Raw genomic sequence first — 18,706 nt, 5'->3', positions numbered from 1 at the left:
AGAGCTTAGCGTATAAAACACGGATACCTTGAAATGATAGATAGATATAGATAGATAGATAGATAGATAGATAGATAGATAGATAGATAGATAGATAGATAGATAGATAGATAGATAGATAGATAGATAGATAGATAGACAAACAGTAGACACAGACACAGTAGGCCTGCATTCGAGATATATATAGTAGATATACAATTGCAATCTAGTTATATGAGATGAATACAGTGGAGATTGATAAATAGATAGGTAATAGGTGTAGCCCACAGTAAAACTAGATCAATACATATATGAGATTGATAAAGAGAAATGATAGATAGATTATATGACACCCTTTGTTTGACAGCTAAAAACCGAGCCCACAGCAGCGCGGCGATGCAATCTCATTAAAAATAAGCCGCTGCTATTTTTGGCTTGTAATCGAGCTGCAGAGCTTGATGCATTTCGCCTCAGTCGCTCCGAGCTACGGCAGCCTGTTCTGTCTCCCTTTACCCACTGCTACCACATCGTATCCTAGCATGTTTGGTGCTAGGGTGATATACACACACACACACACACACACACACACACACACACACACACACACACACACACACACACACACACACACACACACACACACACACACACACACACAGTCAGACACATGCATATACTAGCACGCACACATGCTAACATGAACACTCATAGGGAAAACATCATGTCCTACTCACACCAATAACTCCTAGTTGATGCTCATAAAAATAGTAATAGGCTACAAATAACAATACCACCTAATACTACTAACGCACTACTGTGTGTGTGTGTGTGTGAGTGTGTGTTTGTTGGGGGGGGGGATCTTTCTTGGTAACAGGATGAGCTCACATAGAGTCTTATGCTTCAGTCTTATGAGACACGTTGAACACTGCCCCCCTTGTTAGCTATGGCCTGCTTGTCCCAACATTACTCCCCCGTAGGGCAGAGCAGCCCATCACAAACACTCTTATCAGGTTCATTTATAGATACACACACTACGATCTTAAAGAACAGTAGCATCAACTCAACCCTATCTATATGGAGCATGCTCCACCCTGTGATCTAAAGCCAATTAATATTCTAAACAGTGTTATTCACTGATTGGCCTCATAGTTTTTATAGTGTAACACTAGTATTTCCAAGGCTAGGTAATACTTACTAGAGCTTAAAAGCATTCGTAATAATCATTTATTGACTTTGAATTGTCATGAAATATGCCCTGAGAGTGATCAAATGTGAAGTTTGAAGCATTAGTGAGAATGGATAACTAGTTAAAGGCTGATAACTATTTTCGTATACATCACTGATGACCCACAGTTAGACTGTTGAGATGGTATTGTTAACTCATGATATAATTGATGTCATCGGGATTATACATTTTTCCATATCTCCCAGGCATAAATACGTAACATATTCATAATACTATTTCACTGTATAATAACTACCCAACAACTAGTACTACTTGAGCTGTAGTTAAGCTCCCATATTGATTGTTTGATTGTGTTGTTTTCAACCCCATTTGTTAGTTGTGTTGGACTAAAGTTTCTGCTAAACGACGAAATAAAGTCTCAGCCCTTAACCTTAGTACATGTGGTCAGTCAGAACGAGATGGTCTGTCAGTATCTTGATGCCCTTGTGCATGGTACTTTTGGACCTTCAGCATTCCCATGGCAGCCCAGAGAAGACACATGGAGAGCTATAGAGATCAGGAGGACATTTACAACAAGAGTTACGGTTTGATACACATAGTCTTCTTAATTGAATCACATCAATTGTGTGATCTTTATTATTTCATCATTCTTCGACTTATTCAGCCTTTTGTGCAAACTCTCTTTGTATGATGTAATTTACTGCAACAAAGAGAGACTCTCCCTTTGTGGCTTTGAATGAGGTTCCCCTATTGTTTCACAGAAGATGGTTGGAAGTAGGCTGTATGTGTATGGAAACTAAATGTCTTCCCATGATCAAGACCTGCATTAAGGGGTCATTATTTTAACAACAGGTCCGCCCATATGTATGACAGATAGATCAGCACACAAGTTGGTACACTTCAATGGCTAGGCTGGTGTCGGTTGTTCTATCTAACATATAAATGGATCTGAAACTCCCATGTGTGATGCCACTAGGGGAGTATATCTACACTAATTAAGATCACACCTGGTTGTAAAATAGGAGCACTTTAACCCAAATACATTGTTTTCTTGGAATAACGAATGTTTACCGGGAGTGAAGAGAAAAGCTGGCTCAGGGCGGACTCCTGGCCCTGACATTGGTGCTAGCATCAACATTATGGGGCTGACTCCAGCAGTGGCTCATAACACGGTGCAGAAATAGCGAGAACACTTTTGGCCAGCAAGAAACGTGTGTGCACATGGGTCATGGGTCAAGTAAAGAAGTATTGTTAGCCTTGTGCGAGTTACTTCTCTGTAATGTAGGTCTTATTTGACTGTGCTGCAGGCACTGTCCGGGTACTTCCAGCCATGCTCTGGCTAAGCCACAATCTTCCTTCCTTTTTTTTTGCATGCATGACATTGGTTCCCAGCATAGCTAGTTAGTAGTTTCGGAGCAGCATACTCAAATCATCAATTGTGTGTGTGTGTGTGTGTGTGTGTGTGTGTGTGTGTGTGTGTGTGTGTGTGTGTGTGACAGAATTGGTTACTATTTGGCCTACTAAGGACACTTCAAACATATAAACAACAATTTTGTAATGTAGACTGTATATTCAAAATATATCATACTTAAAGGAGAAAAAACTCTGATTCATATTGAGTGCAGCAGACTTTGAAATCCCAAGAGAACCAAACCTGTCAAGCTTTAAGGTTTCACTATTGTGACCACCATTCTGACAACATCCTGTATCATCTTAAGATGTAAACTGTAACATTATTATGTCAAACAAATGCAGCAGTCGGGAATGGATAGTCTACATTTACATTTCCTTCAAATAGCCTACACGGTAATAAAAAACTAAAATAGGCCTACCAATAACAATCGCAGAATAAAAAACGTGTACCCTGAGGTCCAACACGTGAAAAGGAATCGAACAAAACACGACGCTACGTTCTAAAATGTCCCCCCCCCCCCCCCGATTCTAAAAGTCCTTAAAATATTCATCCCTGAAACCCGGAGGTCAGTCATTCATTAGTCGACACCGGAACACCCGGACAGCTATCAGCGAGCACCTGGACCTTAACGGCTCAGATTTCATCTCCTCGCCAAGAGACACGACTCCTCTCCAGGCCACATCGTCATCACTCCAGCGTTGCCATACCGACCTGCCCCAGCAGGCCGATGTCTGGTTGTTAGGACGCAGACGTTTGTCCAGGCAGTCGTGTCGGACTCGGTGCTTCGTTGAAATCTAGTAGGCACTGTAGCAAAGTGTGTCCGTGCAATATAAGTTTACATTCGATGTCTCATATATATCTATAACAATCTCAATAGTTTCATATCTCAAGGTTTGCGTTGTAAAACTCGTTGTGTCCCATATTTTTTCTTTATCTATTTGCATATTTGGAAGTGGTAAAAACTCTAAATCTTTAAATAAAAACAACTGAATAACAAGCGATAGAATGCCAGGTAATGCTATTCCCCTTTCTTACCGTCATCCGGGTTGGTTATCAGGTGCAGATTATTAGGGAAAGGTTGCCATCTAGTGGTAGTTTGGCATCATAACATGTACAGGCAAGGCGTCCAGTATCTGAGTTGGCTCTGTTATACTGTACTTTAGAGGCTATTCATTCGGAAGGATGTCATCTGTGGGTTTAACATTGAGGTGCTTATCTAATCACTTAATACTGTCATAGAGCCTTCAATATAATAACAGATTTTGAATTAACTTATCTCTTAGCACTAGGCCTATATCTTAATAGATTTACTATTAATACATTTTTATTTAGTCAGTGAAGCAAAAACATCTAGGCCTAAATACAAACAAATGAGGGGAAGGGTATTTTATTATCCCCATATTTGGACATTGGGCGTGTACCTGAAAACATTAGAATGAGTAAAAGTCTAATTTTGAAGCCTGTACTGCAAAGTCTAAGTGTTGTATAAATGTTTATTCAGGATATATACAATGATTTGGCAACTCATAAAAACTGATGTCCTTGATAGAGCCAGAGCATTTCACACAATCCAGAGTCACTGACGTAATTGTTTAGACCTCCTGAATAGGCTTGGACTTGTCCAGTCTGGCGAACTTTAAACACAGCCTTAACCTCAAAGTCTGATAGGATGCAGAGAAATCGATGGTAACTGGATCTATATTCGATCTATCGTTATCTATCCACCCATCTTTTTATTTCTATCTATCTGAAAGGAGAAAATACTAACCTCAACCCTATCTATTTACTCATCTTTCCACAAACTGTCAACGTTGGCTTTCACACAAACAACATGACCAAATGAAGGGTAAATACTACCCACGTAGTTTTTATTATTCTGTTACAAATATCGGTACTTGGTTTTTTACCACTGGTGCTTACAATAACACATTCAAAGGAAAACAAAAACAAATGAAATTACAGGCCAAAAGAAAAAACTAATGTTTTAATGATAACAAGAGATACATATGAACTCGCCATTAAGTCCTGAAAGAGTTTATGATCATTTGGGCCCCTGGTCTTAGTGTGACTTCAGGACCACGTAGAGCGCACATTATGTCGGACTACACATTCAATAAAGATTCAAATAAAAGAGAGGGAAAAGAAGGAGAGAAGCAGAGATGGAGAGCTAACAACAACGGACGGGCGAGAGACATGTTCATTTATTTCCCTAGGAAAACAAAACAAGAAAAAAAAAGTAAAATCAGGATATTACAAGAGCCAATATCAAACCTATTGATGCAAACCTAAAACAATTGTGAATTTACAAACTTACAGTACATTCTCAAAACGATTAGCTTATGTTTCATAAATCCTGGGGATTACCCCAACATCCAACAGTTTAAAAGGAAAAGAAAGAAAGAAGAAGTAGCCATCAGAAAGTAAAAAAAAACAAAACAAAAAAAACATTGATAATGACTCCCCCGCCCCGAATCACCCCCACCCTCAAAACCTCTCCCACACTCAGAAAAAAGTCTCTCACTCGATCGGGGCACGTATAGTAAAAAGCTTAGGACAGATGTCCTCTTTAAGAAAGTACAACTAGGACCCCCTTCAAGAGGAGCCAGAACATGTAAACTAGTCTCCGCATTTAGTCTCAGCAACCACCGTGACTTCTACTACAACATGCGGAGCAAAGATAGAAAACATTCACAGCATGTGACGGCCCTAAAATGGTCAAATGGCTGCCAAGTGCCTGGAAGCGGGAACCTAAAAACAAGGGGATGAGGGGGGGGGGGGGTGGGGGCGGGGGAAACTGAGAATCGTATGATGGGACAAGGGACGCAGAGTTAGTGGAGTAAGCAACGCTGTGAGCCTCCCCGGTGTCTTCTGTTGCCCGCTACGCGTCTGGCCCGCTGGCCACAGACCAGAGGAATTCTCTGGTGGCCATGGTAAATATAACATTTAGAATAACAGCACCATGGGCTGCTGTCTGTGGATTTAACCCAGTTTTCCTGGGTCTTCGCTGGGCTGTGGTTCTGGAGGGATGGAGGGGTGGGTCGGGGGGGGGAGAGGGACACAAGCATGCCTTCAAGTCTAGCCCGGACCGCGTCGGAGGGAAGATGGTTCCGCAGGAATACAAGCTAATAAGGAGGAGAGCTGGAGACCAGCGGCATCTCGAGCACCGAGACCCAGAACCAGGCAAGAGGAGAAGGAAATAGTCAAATTTGGTCATGTGGACTTGGTTATTTGTCATACAAGCACAAACAGAAAAGACTCAAGAGTAATTATTGATTGACCAGGTGTGTGTGTGTGTATTGACTGTTTGTTTGCACTGCGCCAAGATGTCACCGATATGCATCCCAAGTAAGATTTCTGAAGCCAAACGTTGTGTGTAAAAAAAAAAAAAAGTAAAGAAAAAAAAAAGATCTAAATCAGCGAACCCCTGCTGAGAGCGACAGACATACCTCCCCCCCCTCCTGCTCGCGTCCCATCACCCGTTTCTCCTTCAGATGAATCGCCTTATCCCATGTCTAGGCACCTTGATATGCGTTTGAGAGTTCACAATAGAGGCTGCCGTGTGACGACATGCGAGGATCACTGTGGAGTCTTAGTGGTGCCATGACTCACCCTCTCCGTGTTGCCATTGGATGATAACAAGCCATCAGGAGGAGGAAGAGCAAACACATAGCTTATACGGACCGGTCTCTTGAATATGACCGTGAAATAACAGTTAACCATCAACGTCACAAAAATAGTTTCCAAAGATATTTCTGCTCAGTGTTCATTTCACAGGGGTGGTCAGCTTGAATTACCGTGTATTAACATTCTGTTTTTCACAAAGATGAGTTATTCTTGATGGTATAACTAACCGTTTTCGAACCAGAGGTTGTTGAAAAAATTGGATGGATACTAAGTCTCTCCTAAATTGGTCTCGCCTTCGGAGAAGCTTCAGAAAGTGGTGTCCGAGTTAAATCTAAGTTATAACAGCATATCGTTTGTATGATATATGCATTCTTGTTTGGAGTGCCGTTTCACTTCAACACTTTACTACAAGTTTGTGGCCGCTTATGGCCATAGACTCTCACGCCGGGCTATATATACTGCTATGTGCCAGAACTGGACTTCAAACCTGTACAATTTTGTATTTAACCCTGTGTGTTACATATCTACAGGCTTGGGACGTGTGATTGGACAGGGTATTATATACAATTCTGTATATAGCGTATCAGTACTGCATGTGTTAACTGTATTTATACAGGTTTATATAAATATAGATAAGTATATTTCTATGTACATTTTTCATATTTCAACATTGCATAAAGGATAAAATAAATAATACAAATTGTAATCAAATCAGACGCAAGTAGGTAGGATTTAAGAAACGCTATACGAGAGCCAAGGTAATTCTAGTCAATTGAAACGAGTTAACGATACTAACAATAATCATAATTATTCAGTCATGAACGGAAAACCAAAGCAATCTGGCATAACGGTACGAGCTACACCACAAGGACCCTGCAAGTTGACCACCAGGGGGGCTTCTGGAATGACTGGAGAGGGATGTGTGAGGGTAGCTTCCTTCTGCTCAGGGAGGGGGGGGGGGGGAAGGTGGAGCACCTGGGTTCTTCACCTCCGGATGTCCCCGGCCCCTGGGGCCTCCTGCTCCGACACCAGCCCAGCCTCTGGGCTCTGCCGGCGGGGACCCTGGCTGCGGTTGCGGGGGTGGGCGTTCAAACCGCCCTTGCCGGGCTTGTCCTTGTCTCCTTGCCGAGGTGGGCGTGGGTGGCTGGGGTCGGGGTGCGAAGGCGGAGGCGCCTGCCGGCGGTGCTCCGAGGCGGGGGCGGCGGCGGCGGCGGCGGCGGCGGCGGCGGCGGGGGGGGCCGGGGCAGTAGTCAGGGGGGAGCAGAGGCTCAGGCTGTCGCACAGGGCGCCCCAGTTCTGCTCGCACTGCAGACGCACACTGTGGGTCAACGCCTCTTTCACCTCCTCGCCGCAGCTCAGAAGGATGTTGACCAGCTCCACGTACGGCCTGCGCGCACACACGCACAAAAAAACAAACTCAATCACAACGTCATGTATGCATAGACGGCACCTGCAAACACAGCATGACTATCAACAACGACACAATGTCTCGACGGTTGTTAATGTACCTCAGAACACAACAAGGAAACAGGGATGGATACCGGAAAATAACATCAAAGTTAATGGTGGTGCGGGGAATAAACCGAAGCATTGACTTCATGACGTGTATGCATTTGAGTTGTGTGAGTCTATGTGAGCTGGCATGCAGGCGTAGCCATGCATGGCTCTGTGTGATGGCATTCAGGGGCATCTAGTGGAATGCCACATGCAGGCGCATGCAAGCGTGTGTGGCACACTCACCCTTTAGGAAAGAGGTCCTGGAAGTGGATCATCTCCACCATGACGGCGACGTTCTCCTTGGCGGCGGAGCAGAGGTTGTGTTTGAGGTAGCACTCCCTCTGCAGCTGGAACACCATCTCCTTGATGGACACACACTTCCTGCTGATGCAGCTGAACTTGTGCCGGAGTCCGTGTGCCATGCACTTTAGAGCATCTTTGATGAAGGACTTTCCCTGTGCATTGCAGCACACAAACACACACGCAAAAACACACACACACACACACATGTGGCCACGCAAACACCAACACACACACACACAGACAAACACACACACACACACACACACACACACACAGATTCACGGCTGTTAAGTCTGGGGTTCTGCAGCTGATGACCGCATGGAATTCATAGCAAGGATTGTGAGGAATTTTTTCCATGAGCTCAACACAAAAGCGACCTTTTCATTGTTGGTCGGTTATTGCATTAATGTAACTGTGTTACTTGTGAGCATCAAGCACTCTTTTATCGATGTGCGAGTGTGCGTGTGTGTGTGTGCGTGTGTGTGTGTGTGTGCTCTAGCTACACTCAACATTTTGTTAGAGAGTAAAAGCTAGACTTTCTGAGAAGCTGCTCGTGGCGAAATAGGGGGGTGTACGATTTTACTGAAGCATATAACCATCTAATAAAATGGGCTAAATTTAACCCCTGGGTTCTCCATGGGTCCAATATGTGAGGCGGACGGACACGTTGAGCGCTGCGGGGCCCGGGTGGATGAGGGCTGGACCCGGGCCCTCGTCTAACCAAATGAAAGGCGAGCTGACCATGGAAGACGGCCAGCTGGCTAACCCCGGCCCGGGCTGCATACACACACACACCCGTCCAGCACCAGTGAACCAAAGAGATGTTCTGTAAGGTTGCGTGCCTGTTCCTGTGTGTGTATGTGTGTCTGTGTGTCTGTGAGTATGTGTGTATATGGGTATGTGTCTCTGCGTGTGTGTGTACTTTTGAAAAAAACAAAAAACAACCAAATCTCTTTTGGCAGGAAGATTGAATGTTACACTGATGGGAACAAATAGTGCGAGTCAACTATTCATCGTGATTAAAGACCCGTAAACACGTCAGCGGGCCGCATGGCGAGCGCGTGACGCAGCGCAAGGGAGGGGGGGGGGGGGGGGGGGGGGGGGCGAGGAGGGGAGGAGGGGGCTCACTCCATTACCTGAGAGTCAAACTTTCCGGCGTTGTGCAGGAACGTCATGCAGATTTCCTGCAGTCCCCGGATCTCACACGAGTTGTTCTCGAAGCACTCGAACACGCCGCAGCCCACGTCCCCCGCGCTCACCAGACAGTGCTGGATCTCCGCTGGACACACACACACACACACACACACACACACACACACACACACACACACACACACACACACACACACACACACACACACACACACACACACACACACACACACACACACACACACACACACACACACACACACACACACACACTTCAGGTTTGGTGTCATTCTTTACTCTTAGCGGAGTGGACATGTCCATATGCGTGTGAGTGTGCACAAGTATCTATATGCATGTGTGGCTATAGTGTGTGTGTGCATGCATATACACATGTCTCTCTGTGAGTGTGTGCGTGTGGAGCAGTGGTTTCAGAGCTTGGTCTTGCAGAGGAGCGCTGGGGGACAGAGATATGAATGTGTCATTCTGCGCCAGGCTCCGTCTGCACCGCCAAGGCGACAGGTAGGATGCTGCATTGCAGATAGGGCCACCAGGAGGGACAATAAACACACACGTTAGCTCGGTCGCCTCACTAGGTATGTAGCAACACGTTTGCCATTAAGAGGAGAAGCTTCACAGCAGCGGGCTGATGCAGTTACAGCACGTGACTACCACGTTGCTGTGGTGACAAGTTAAATATCAAAAATGGTTGGGAGATTTTGCACCCGACCTAGCGAGAGCTGGTTGCAGACTGTATGCAAACATATGGAGCGGAGAGGAATAGAAAACAAAATGTTGTGAAAGTGGATCAACACCCCATTGTCGGCTGTTTATATTATGGTGCACGACGTGTTCTTGGGGCGAGCCAGAGGAGTTTGCCAACATCTTTGGAAACATCTTTCTTCACTCAAACTTCACGATTTTACATTTATCAAAAAGCTGGGGGAGTGGGAGGAGGTTTAATGTGAAACACAAATCCTTTAGGCAATAATAATCCACTTGACAAAGCGTTGACTTGAGTGTAATCGAACATGGGTGATTTAACTCAGACCTAACGGGTGGGCTTGAGGAAAACACTTTTAATGTTATAATCAGTCCAAAGTGTGCAGCGCACCGGGCAATTGTAAAAAATCGAATCAAACAAAAACAAAAACGTTGATTTTACTTTGTCACAGCAATTCAGCATTTACATTTGATTCAGGGGTTATGCTTCTCTACAAAGAGCCTGTGTTAAAGCCATCTTCGAGAGGAGGAGTACTGCTTAGGAGGTTTGCAGGCACTTAGTTAACTTGTAGTGGGCAGCAAAAGTGAGCCGCTGGCGGGTTATGCTTGTGTTGTTGGCATCGCGGGAATGTGCTTGGATCGGAACGTTGCTCGCAACGTGCATTGCGTTACGCATCGGTGGTAACAGTGTGTACAGTGGACCGTACTACTGTTAAGCCTGCGTCGGAAGTGTCCCGTGTACGGGAGGGGAGACGACGACGACGACAGTAGAATAACCGTTGGCTCCTTGAAAATCTTATTTCATTTTTTGACAAAAATCTCAGGCGCGGGGCAACGCAGTCATTTGTGGTCAGACTTGATTTGCTGCGTTTCTGTATTGCAAAGCGAAGAGTAAACAGCACCACGTGAGGGCTACGAGAACATAACGGCCTGTCAGGTCCGATAGTAAACTAAAGCAATATGGTCGATGCATATGATTGTTACCGATGAACTGCCAATCTAACTGCGGAGAGTTACAAATATATCAATCGGCTTCTGTTGACACACACGCACACACGCGCGTATGTGTGGTTTGCATGTAGTCAATACGATAGTCAAACGAGCATAACCTACATGCTGTCAAACTTTATTTAGGATTATCTAACGTTCCAATATGCAACACACAGAAACGCGTTTCCAAATAGTAGCCTACGCCAATGCCCTGAAACGCTCACACACGCATTGGCACACACACACACACACACACACACACACACACACACACACACACACACACACACACACACACACACACACACACACACACACACACACACACACACACACACACACACACACACACACACACACACACACACACACCTCAATGTGCTGCCGATTTCATTACCTGTTAGGCTACCTTGGGCCGTTCTATTAATAGTTAACTAACATATTGAATTCCCGTCTCCGATTATTTACAAGATATCGACTTCCAGGAAGGATAGAAATAAGAAAAAAAACCAAATGCAATCATTATCTTTAAATAAAAAACATTAGTATTAGAAATAGATGGAATTAGATCGCACGTGCAAACACAATCTGTCTCCACTGTGAGATGTGTGGTCAGTGACAGCACAACGTCGACCCAATGCTGTCAACACACACACACACACACACACACACACACACACACACACACACACACACACACACACACACACACACACACACACACACACACACACACACACACACACACACACACACACACACACACACACACACACACACACACCTAATGTAGCACATATTAAAATCTTATCTTACCTGTGTTCTGGAGGGAGAGGCGTCCTTTCTGGCTGGCGGGCTTCTCGGGGGGGCTGTCATGGAGGTCGATATTATCCAGCCCCACTACGTTCCCAAACACCGTGAAAACGAGCAAGGCGGTGATCAGCTTCAGCAACATGATTGTGTCCTCATCAAGGTCCCTCCAAACTCTCTGTGGGTGAAGCGGTAAAACGGCGTAGCGGTTCTACAGCCTCTCTTATGTAGAGTGTTCCCCGTGAGGCCGGCTGCGTGTGTCTCAGGGGCAGGGAGTTGGAGCGAGTGAAGCAGCAGCGAGTGGATGCTGCTTCCTATATCTCTCTCTCCCAGCCCGGGTGTCAATTTAGATGAAGGAGTTAAGCAGGTGTTGGTCGCTGCGCCGCGACCAATCAGAGAGACTGACATCCGCGAACAGGATTTAGGGGGCGTGACCATAGTGAATGTCCCCCCTTTTATTCTTCTATAAAACTGCAGCCATGAAGAAGTAGTCATTAGTACGCGCGCTGTTTAGGCTCTGTGCGTACGTGTGTGTGTGTGTGTGTGTGTGTGTGTGTGTGTGTGTGTGTGTGTGTGTGTGTGTGTGTGTGTGTGTGTGTGAGCGTGAGCGAACATGCGTCCGTGCGCGTATGTGTGTGTGTGTGTATGTATGTGTGCGCACGCGCGCGTGTGTGTGTTGGTGTGTGTGGAGGGAGCAGCCTACAATATTCCAACTAATATAATGTATCGATATCAACAGCATAAAATCCACTTAAACGATTGTACAAAGGCCAGCCAAGAAAAAGGTTTTTCTTATTGTAACTCAATGCGTAAAAGGGACAAAGAGCACGCTGAACTATGCGTTATCTTTGTGACGAAGTGCCTTTGAGCATACCCTTGGACATCACGACGAAGGGACCAGTGTGTGAGTTTATGAGTTGAGTCCGACAGGGTACAGGGGGGAGTTGATGTTGTTGGCCAACCATCTATACTTCCTACAACTCTCAGCCCAAATCTCGTCTACGAATACATCCTAACGTCAACATGGTTACGGATGCGGACAAAAGGCTGGAGGGCATCCTCGTTCTGTGCGGACAAAGCATATTTTGCCCTGTGTAGAGCAGTGTGTTTTGATCAATGCCCCTTGGAACTATTTACATATTCTATGCCAATATGTTATAGCCTATTCAATTTTTTTCGATAGGCTATGCAATATAGTGAGCCTAAGATATGTTTGTAGACATAAAATAATATTTGTGGCCGTAATAAAGTCTAAACCCAGATCCTGAAGACTGTCAATGCCATTTACTAAACCCATTTTAGTTTCCCAGTCAATCTTATCCTAAATCCTAAGTGATCTATGTTTAGCTAAACACATGACGGTGCTGGACCGACGAGGCATCTTAAATCACTCGTAAAGGAGATGTTAGAACCATGCCGCATGAGAACAATTAATTTAATTATTTTCCATCATATCTTTCCCACAGATTCACACTGGGGGTTCTGCTGAAGCTCACGGCGATGCGCGCCAGTGATGTCTTAACCACACGGACTGGAATCTCCTCAATTCACGTCTGTGGAAAAAAGAAGAAGCAGAAAAAAAGAAATACCCACGCTGCGGACACACCCTCGGTTTGGACCAATCAGAGCGCTCCCCTGCACCACCGCCTTGTAACGCATGTCACCGCGGTGCCTGCTGAACGCACACAGAACCAAGAGAGGCAGCCGATGCAGGCTAATTCACGCTCATCTTCTTCAATAACACCCTCCTCAAACTAGTAAACATCCAAAATGGAGTTAAAAAAACAAAAACAGGAATGCTTTGTTGGTGCTATGAATCTAATTGCTAATTTAATCGCACGTACTATTTTAGGAAACGGTTTTACGAGTGTTGAATTAACTGCTTTTTTTCTCGTTTGCCAAGAATGGGTGCGCTCATTTTACACCGTCAGATATTGTTGCCAGCCAGATCCTGTAGTCTCCACACCAAAACAACTAGGCCTACGCTTAACACGACTAATGAAAACTTAAAGGTGGAGGGATGGGGTTGGGACTTTGGCTGTTAAATGCGTTCAGTTATGCGTGTGTGTGTGTGTGTGTGTGTGTGTGTGTGTGTGTGTGTGTGTGTGTGTGTGTGTGTGTGTGTGTGTGTGTGTGTGTGTGTGTGTGTGTGTGTGTGTGTGTGTGTGTGTGTGTGTGTGTGTGTGTGTGTGTGCGTGTGTGTGTGTATACGTGTGTATACGTGTCACAGTATCGTTTCCCATACACTCCGTACAGCACTCTGTGCTTTGTCTCGTTCTTTCTTTCTCTAGCGGTGACACGCTTTTTAGAGAAAAGGGACAATATGCTTCGACAGTATGCAACGATCCGTTCTTTGTGAGCCACGGCGTGACTGTAAACCCACAGAGACGCAGACATATGTTCCGCGTTGGGCCCCCTGTGGTGCTGGCAAGCTAAACCAGTGAAAGCATAACACTGCCCGGCAATATGGGGGTGGTGGGTGGTCACTCACTCATACACATTATGCCCTATAGCCCCAGAATTTAAATCAAGGGTGTGAATATTAAAAAGCGAGGCCAAAGGAGAACCGTTTATAGAATATAAGTTCAATTCTCCTTCTGGCACAAATCTGTTACCGACAAGGTGTTTCCATGACATGTTAATCATTCAAATGACTGACTGGATGAATCTGGCTTTATTATGGTGTGATGTAAACATTATGATGGTACCTGCCGTGTGAGTCCAGCATAGGTAAGATATGTATCTGTACAGTCACATGGGGTAGGTTGGCCCCTTGGTGAGAAGACGCTGAAACTGGAGCTTTCCTCTAAGAGGGGGTCCATAGAAAGACAAATAGTATCGCTACGTATAACTTTGTACCAAAAGGCTTGTACCTCAGAATGCATCATGGGAATGTTGGCATATTCTGCAATATTGAGAGGATTCAAGATTGTCAAGAAAGTATCCTTAATAAATGTAAATATTACGTTACCTAGGTTCATGAAAACTTAATTTGGCCAAGTCACAGAAACGTCATGGGACAATGTACCACATAATGACAAATATAGGTATTCCAATGCTCCTTTGCTTCCCGAAAAGCGGTGATCATTGCAATGTGAAGTTGAGATGTACATCCCTATAAGTGTGTTATGCTTATGTTATTGTTTATACACAAAGTGTTTCACTCTATGTTTATTTTTAGGCATGCCAATATACATGTAAAGAGTATTTAATGTATGGATTCACTCAAAAAAATATTCTGAGCCTCATGAATCATGTCATACACACACACAGACACACACACACACACGCACGCACGCACGCACGCACGCACGCACGCACGCACGCACGCACGCACGCACGCACGCACGCACGCACGCACGCACGCACGCACGCACGCACGCACACACACACACACACACACACACACACACACACAATCTCATACATAAACACACATCACAGAGACACACAGGCACAAACACACTCGCATACACACACATACACACACACATACACGTACCCACCGAGTGCACAAAATAGTGTGAGTGAAAGAGAGAGCATGCGAGACCGACGATAAAATGTGATGGGAAAGGTGACACTCAGGGGATGCTGAAGAAGGGACTTCGAGGAACTTAAACATGATCTGTTAGTAACTGCTGAACTGGACTCAGGTTGTGTACGTGTCTCGGGGTATGGGTATAATGTCATTCCTGCTATTTATATAAGGAAACAGTCTCACCCTATAACCTCAATCTCTCTCTCGCTGCCTCTCAGTGTGGATTTGGTGTGTGTGTGTGAATGTGTGTTTGTCTCTCTCTCTCTCTCTCTCTCGCTGCCTGTCAGTGTAGATGTGTGTGTGTGTGTGTGTGTGTGTGTGTGTGTGTGTGTGTGTGTGTGTGTGTGTGTGTGTGTGTGTGTGTGTGTGTGTGTTTGTCTGTGTGTGTGTGTGTGTGTGTGTGTGTGTGTGTGTGTGTGTGTGTGTGTGTGTGTGTGTGTGTGTGTGTGTGTGTGTGTGTGTGTGTGTGTGTGTGTGTTTGTCTGTGTGTGTGAGTGTGCGTGCGTCTCTCTATCCCTCTATTGGTCTCTATTTCTTTTCATGTTTTCTTCCAACAGCTACACACACAAACACACACAGCCACACACACACACACACACACACACACACACACACACACACACACACACACACACACACACACACACACACACACGCACACACACAAAGAAATACACACTCACATACATGCACACACACACACACACACACACACACACACACACGCACACAAGCAGACATACAAACACATGCACACCCACAGACACACCAATATGCACACACACACACGAGCAGACACACACAGACACACACTTATGCACACACACGAGCAGACACACACACACACACACACACACACACACACACACACACACACACACACACACACACACACACACACACACACACACACACACACACACACACACACACACACACACACACGCACTAAAAATGCTGTCTTGACTCACCTGACTTACGAAAATACAAATAAATAGTTTAATGAACCCCTGTATCAGCCAGCAAGCTTAGGCTCTGCTTATGAAGAAAGAATACTTCAGGCCTCACAAAAATTACCACTAACAATGTGCTATTATTGTGTGTGGGTGTGAGTATGTGTGTGTGTGTGTGTGTGTGTGTGTGTGTGTTTGTGTGTGTGTGTGTGTGCCCGCGCGCGCGAGTGTGTGTGCACTCGTGTGCGCTTGTGTGTGCTGGCGTGTGTGTGTGTGTGTGTGTTTGTGTGTGTGAGTTTCTGTGTGTGTGCGTGTGTGTGTTGGTGTTTTCTCTCGGCAGGGTTTATATTGCGACAGCGCTGGCCAATAACTCGTCTATCCTCCGTCTCATTACTGTCTATATACACCCACAGGCCCGGCCAAGCACAAAGGACGGGCTGAGTGAAAAGGAGAGAGGGAGGAGGAAGAGAGAGGAGAGGGGAGAGGACAGAGGTGAGAAGTGGGGAAGGGGAGAGGAGAGGAGCAGGAGAGGAGAAGATGAGGAGACGTGGGGGGGAAGGAGAGAAGGAGAAGACGAGAAGACAGGAGAGAGGAAAGGAGAGGAAAGGAGAGGAGGGGAGAATAGACACAAGAGGGTGGGTGAGAGGAGTAGGGCGAGAGAGGAGAGAAGAAGGAGAGAGGAGGAGGACCAGAGTTCAGCTCAGTTCATGTTTTACTGTCCCACAAGGGAAACTCACTTTGGCGCAGGTCATGATGACCTTACAGTTACATAATACACAATAATGAATCCCATAAAATGCAAATGAGATAACAAACAAACAGATAAAAACAGATACAAATAGATGACAGTGGAAGCGTAAGATAAAGTTTCGAATTATTGTCCAAATCTAGCATATTTATTGCACTTCCCTATTGGTTGTATATTTTCGGTTGGAAGGGAGGAGAACTAGCTCCTCATGTAAAGGAAGCACACCCTTATACTGCCTGAACCTTCCTCATGACTTAAATTATCTAGAAGAGTTGGCTGAAAAAGGATGTTACCAGCCACCTCACAACAATTCTGTACTCTTTCCTGATCTGCAGGCTAAGGTTGCCAGGCGACACGTGAGAATTCTAAAACGTACTCAATCAAAGAGCTGTCAATGAGCACCATAATCTTCCCATCTACATTAAAGACGTTTTGCCTCCCCTAAAAGTACATTATTTCTAGATTGTAGAAATAATGTGTTAAACCCTTGTGTTAGGGTTGAACTTTCTTTGTCAATGATGCAGACCTGATATTTGTAGGCCTCGACACATTTCAAGAGGAGAGAGGAGAGAAGAGGAGAGAGAACTGACGAAAGAATGAGGCAGGAGACTTCAGGGGATGAAAGAAGAAGAGAGCAAAGGAGAGAGACTAGATATGAAGGAGGAGGAGAAATCATAGAGGAAAGAAGGAGAGAGGAGGAGGAGGAACCAGAGAAAGGATAGGAGAGTGAATAGAGAAAATAAGCAGAGGAGAAGAGAGAGGAGGAGGGAGAATATAGGACGGAAGGAGAGAGGAGGGGGAGTAGCGAGGAGAGAGGACAGGGGAGAGAAGAAAGAAGGAGAGGAGGAGAGGAAAGCCCCCAAAGCTCCCGATGAGGGTAGAGGTGATGTCATTGCGGCCACAGGCCCAGTGGTCGAGCCCTCTGATAGGTGGACACGCCGGGACAAAAGGAGATCCGCGCGGGCACAAAAGAGCCCTCATTTAATGAGTGTGAGACGTGGGGGCCACTCGCTGGGTGGGCCCGGGTGTCATAGCCTCTGCAAGGCAGTGGTGAGCGATTCAGTATTGGGGTAGGTTATTTTCTGTTGTGACCCTGGGCAGGGAAATTAAGATTACGTAAGGGCTGTGTATCACAGTGGGGGGCTGAGGGGGCTGTTCTCCGGGTACCCCAGTATCTCCACTATTAATCAAGGCGAGGAGCCAGGCGCAACAATGGTACGACACAATGTGACACACTTTACCCCTCATTAGAGATGAAGGGCCCTCTGTGTAGGGCCCGGGCGGTCATTAAGACCTGTTCCTCACGGCCCCAGCTCTGTTTACTGTTTATGGTAATTACCAGGTGGATGTGTGGGTGTTGTGACCCACATTTAGAGTCAGGTCAGCCAAGACACTGGGGATAATTGATAACTTTCTGAAAAAAGTGCACGTAGATGGTTTGTGTGTGTGTGTGTGTGTGTGTGTGTGTGTGTGTGTGTGTGTGTGTGTGTGCGTGTGTGTGTGTTTGAGAGTGTGTTCCTGGCCTCATTAAAGCGTGTGTTGGGTGGAAGATGGGCAGGTTCACAGTACCCGAGCCACGCACTTCACGTTTGAGAGACCACTCTACTCTTGTGTGCAAGGATATGTTCACCGTTTGTGTGTGTGTGTGTGTGTGTTTGGGTGTGTGTGTGTGTGTGTGTGTGTGTGTGTGTGTGTGTGTGTGTGTGTGTGTGTGTGTGTGTGTGTGTGTGTGTGTGTGTGTGTGTGTGTGTGTGTGTGTGTGTGTGTGTGTGTGTGCATGGTCTGAGGTGAG

General features: G+C 45.6%; 1 protein-coding gene across 1 annotated transcript; it reads right to left on the bottom strand.

Moving 5' to 3' along the window:
* Nucleotides 1-3,955: 3,955 nt before the first annotated feature.
* stc2a (stanniocalcin 2a) lies at nucleotides 3,956-11,994 on the bottom strand. Its single transcript, XM_056601057.1, has 4 exons — nucleotides 11,682-11,994; nucleotides 9,140-9,282; nucleotides 7,944-8,155; nucleotides 3,956-7,590 (listed from the first exon to the last, which is right to left on the bottom strand). The coding sequence occupies exons 1-4, from the start codon at nucleotides 11,818-11,820 to the stop codon at nucleotides 7,188-7,190; spliced, it is 897 nt and encodes a 298-aa protein (XP_056457032.1). The 5' UTR covers nucleotides 11,821-11,994; the 3' UTR covers nucleotides 3,956-7,187.
* Nucleotides 11,995-18,706: the final 6,712 nt, after the last annotated feature.

Source organism: Gadus chalcogrammus, chromosome 10 (genome assembly GCF_026213295.1).
Source record: "Gadus chalcogrammus isolate NIFS_2021 chromosome 10, NIFS_Gcha_1.0, whole genome shotgun sequence".
NCBI classification, from domain to species: domain Eukaryota; kingdom Metazoa; phylum Chordata; class Actinopteri; order Gadiformes; family Gadidae; genus Gadus; species Gadus chalcogrammus.
The sequence above is the reverse complement of the archived record's forward strand: the minus strand, read 5'-3'. Positions and strand labels throughout refer to the sequence as shown.

Bases quoted from the DNA above. Each gene is read 5' to 3' on its own strand.
- stc2a (XM_056601057.1), bottom strand. From the start codon at position 11,820: ATGTTGCTGAAGCTGATCACCGCCTTGCTCGTTTTCACGGTGTTTGGG. The intron at 9,283-11,681 runs GTAAGATAAGAT...GTGTGTGTCCAG, and splicing joins CCTCTCCCTCCAGAACACAG to CGGAGATCCAGCACTGTCTG. The intron at 7,591-7,943 runs GTGAGTGTGCCA...GTGTGCGCGCAG, and splicing joins CAGGACCTCTTTCCTAAAGG to GCCGTACGTGGAGCTGGTCA.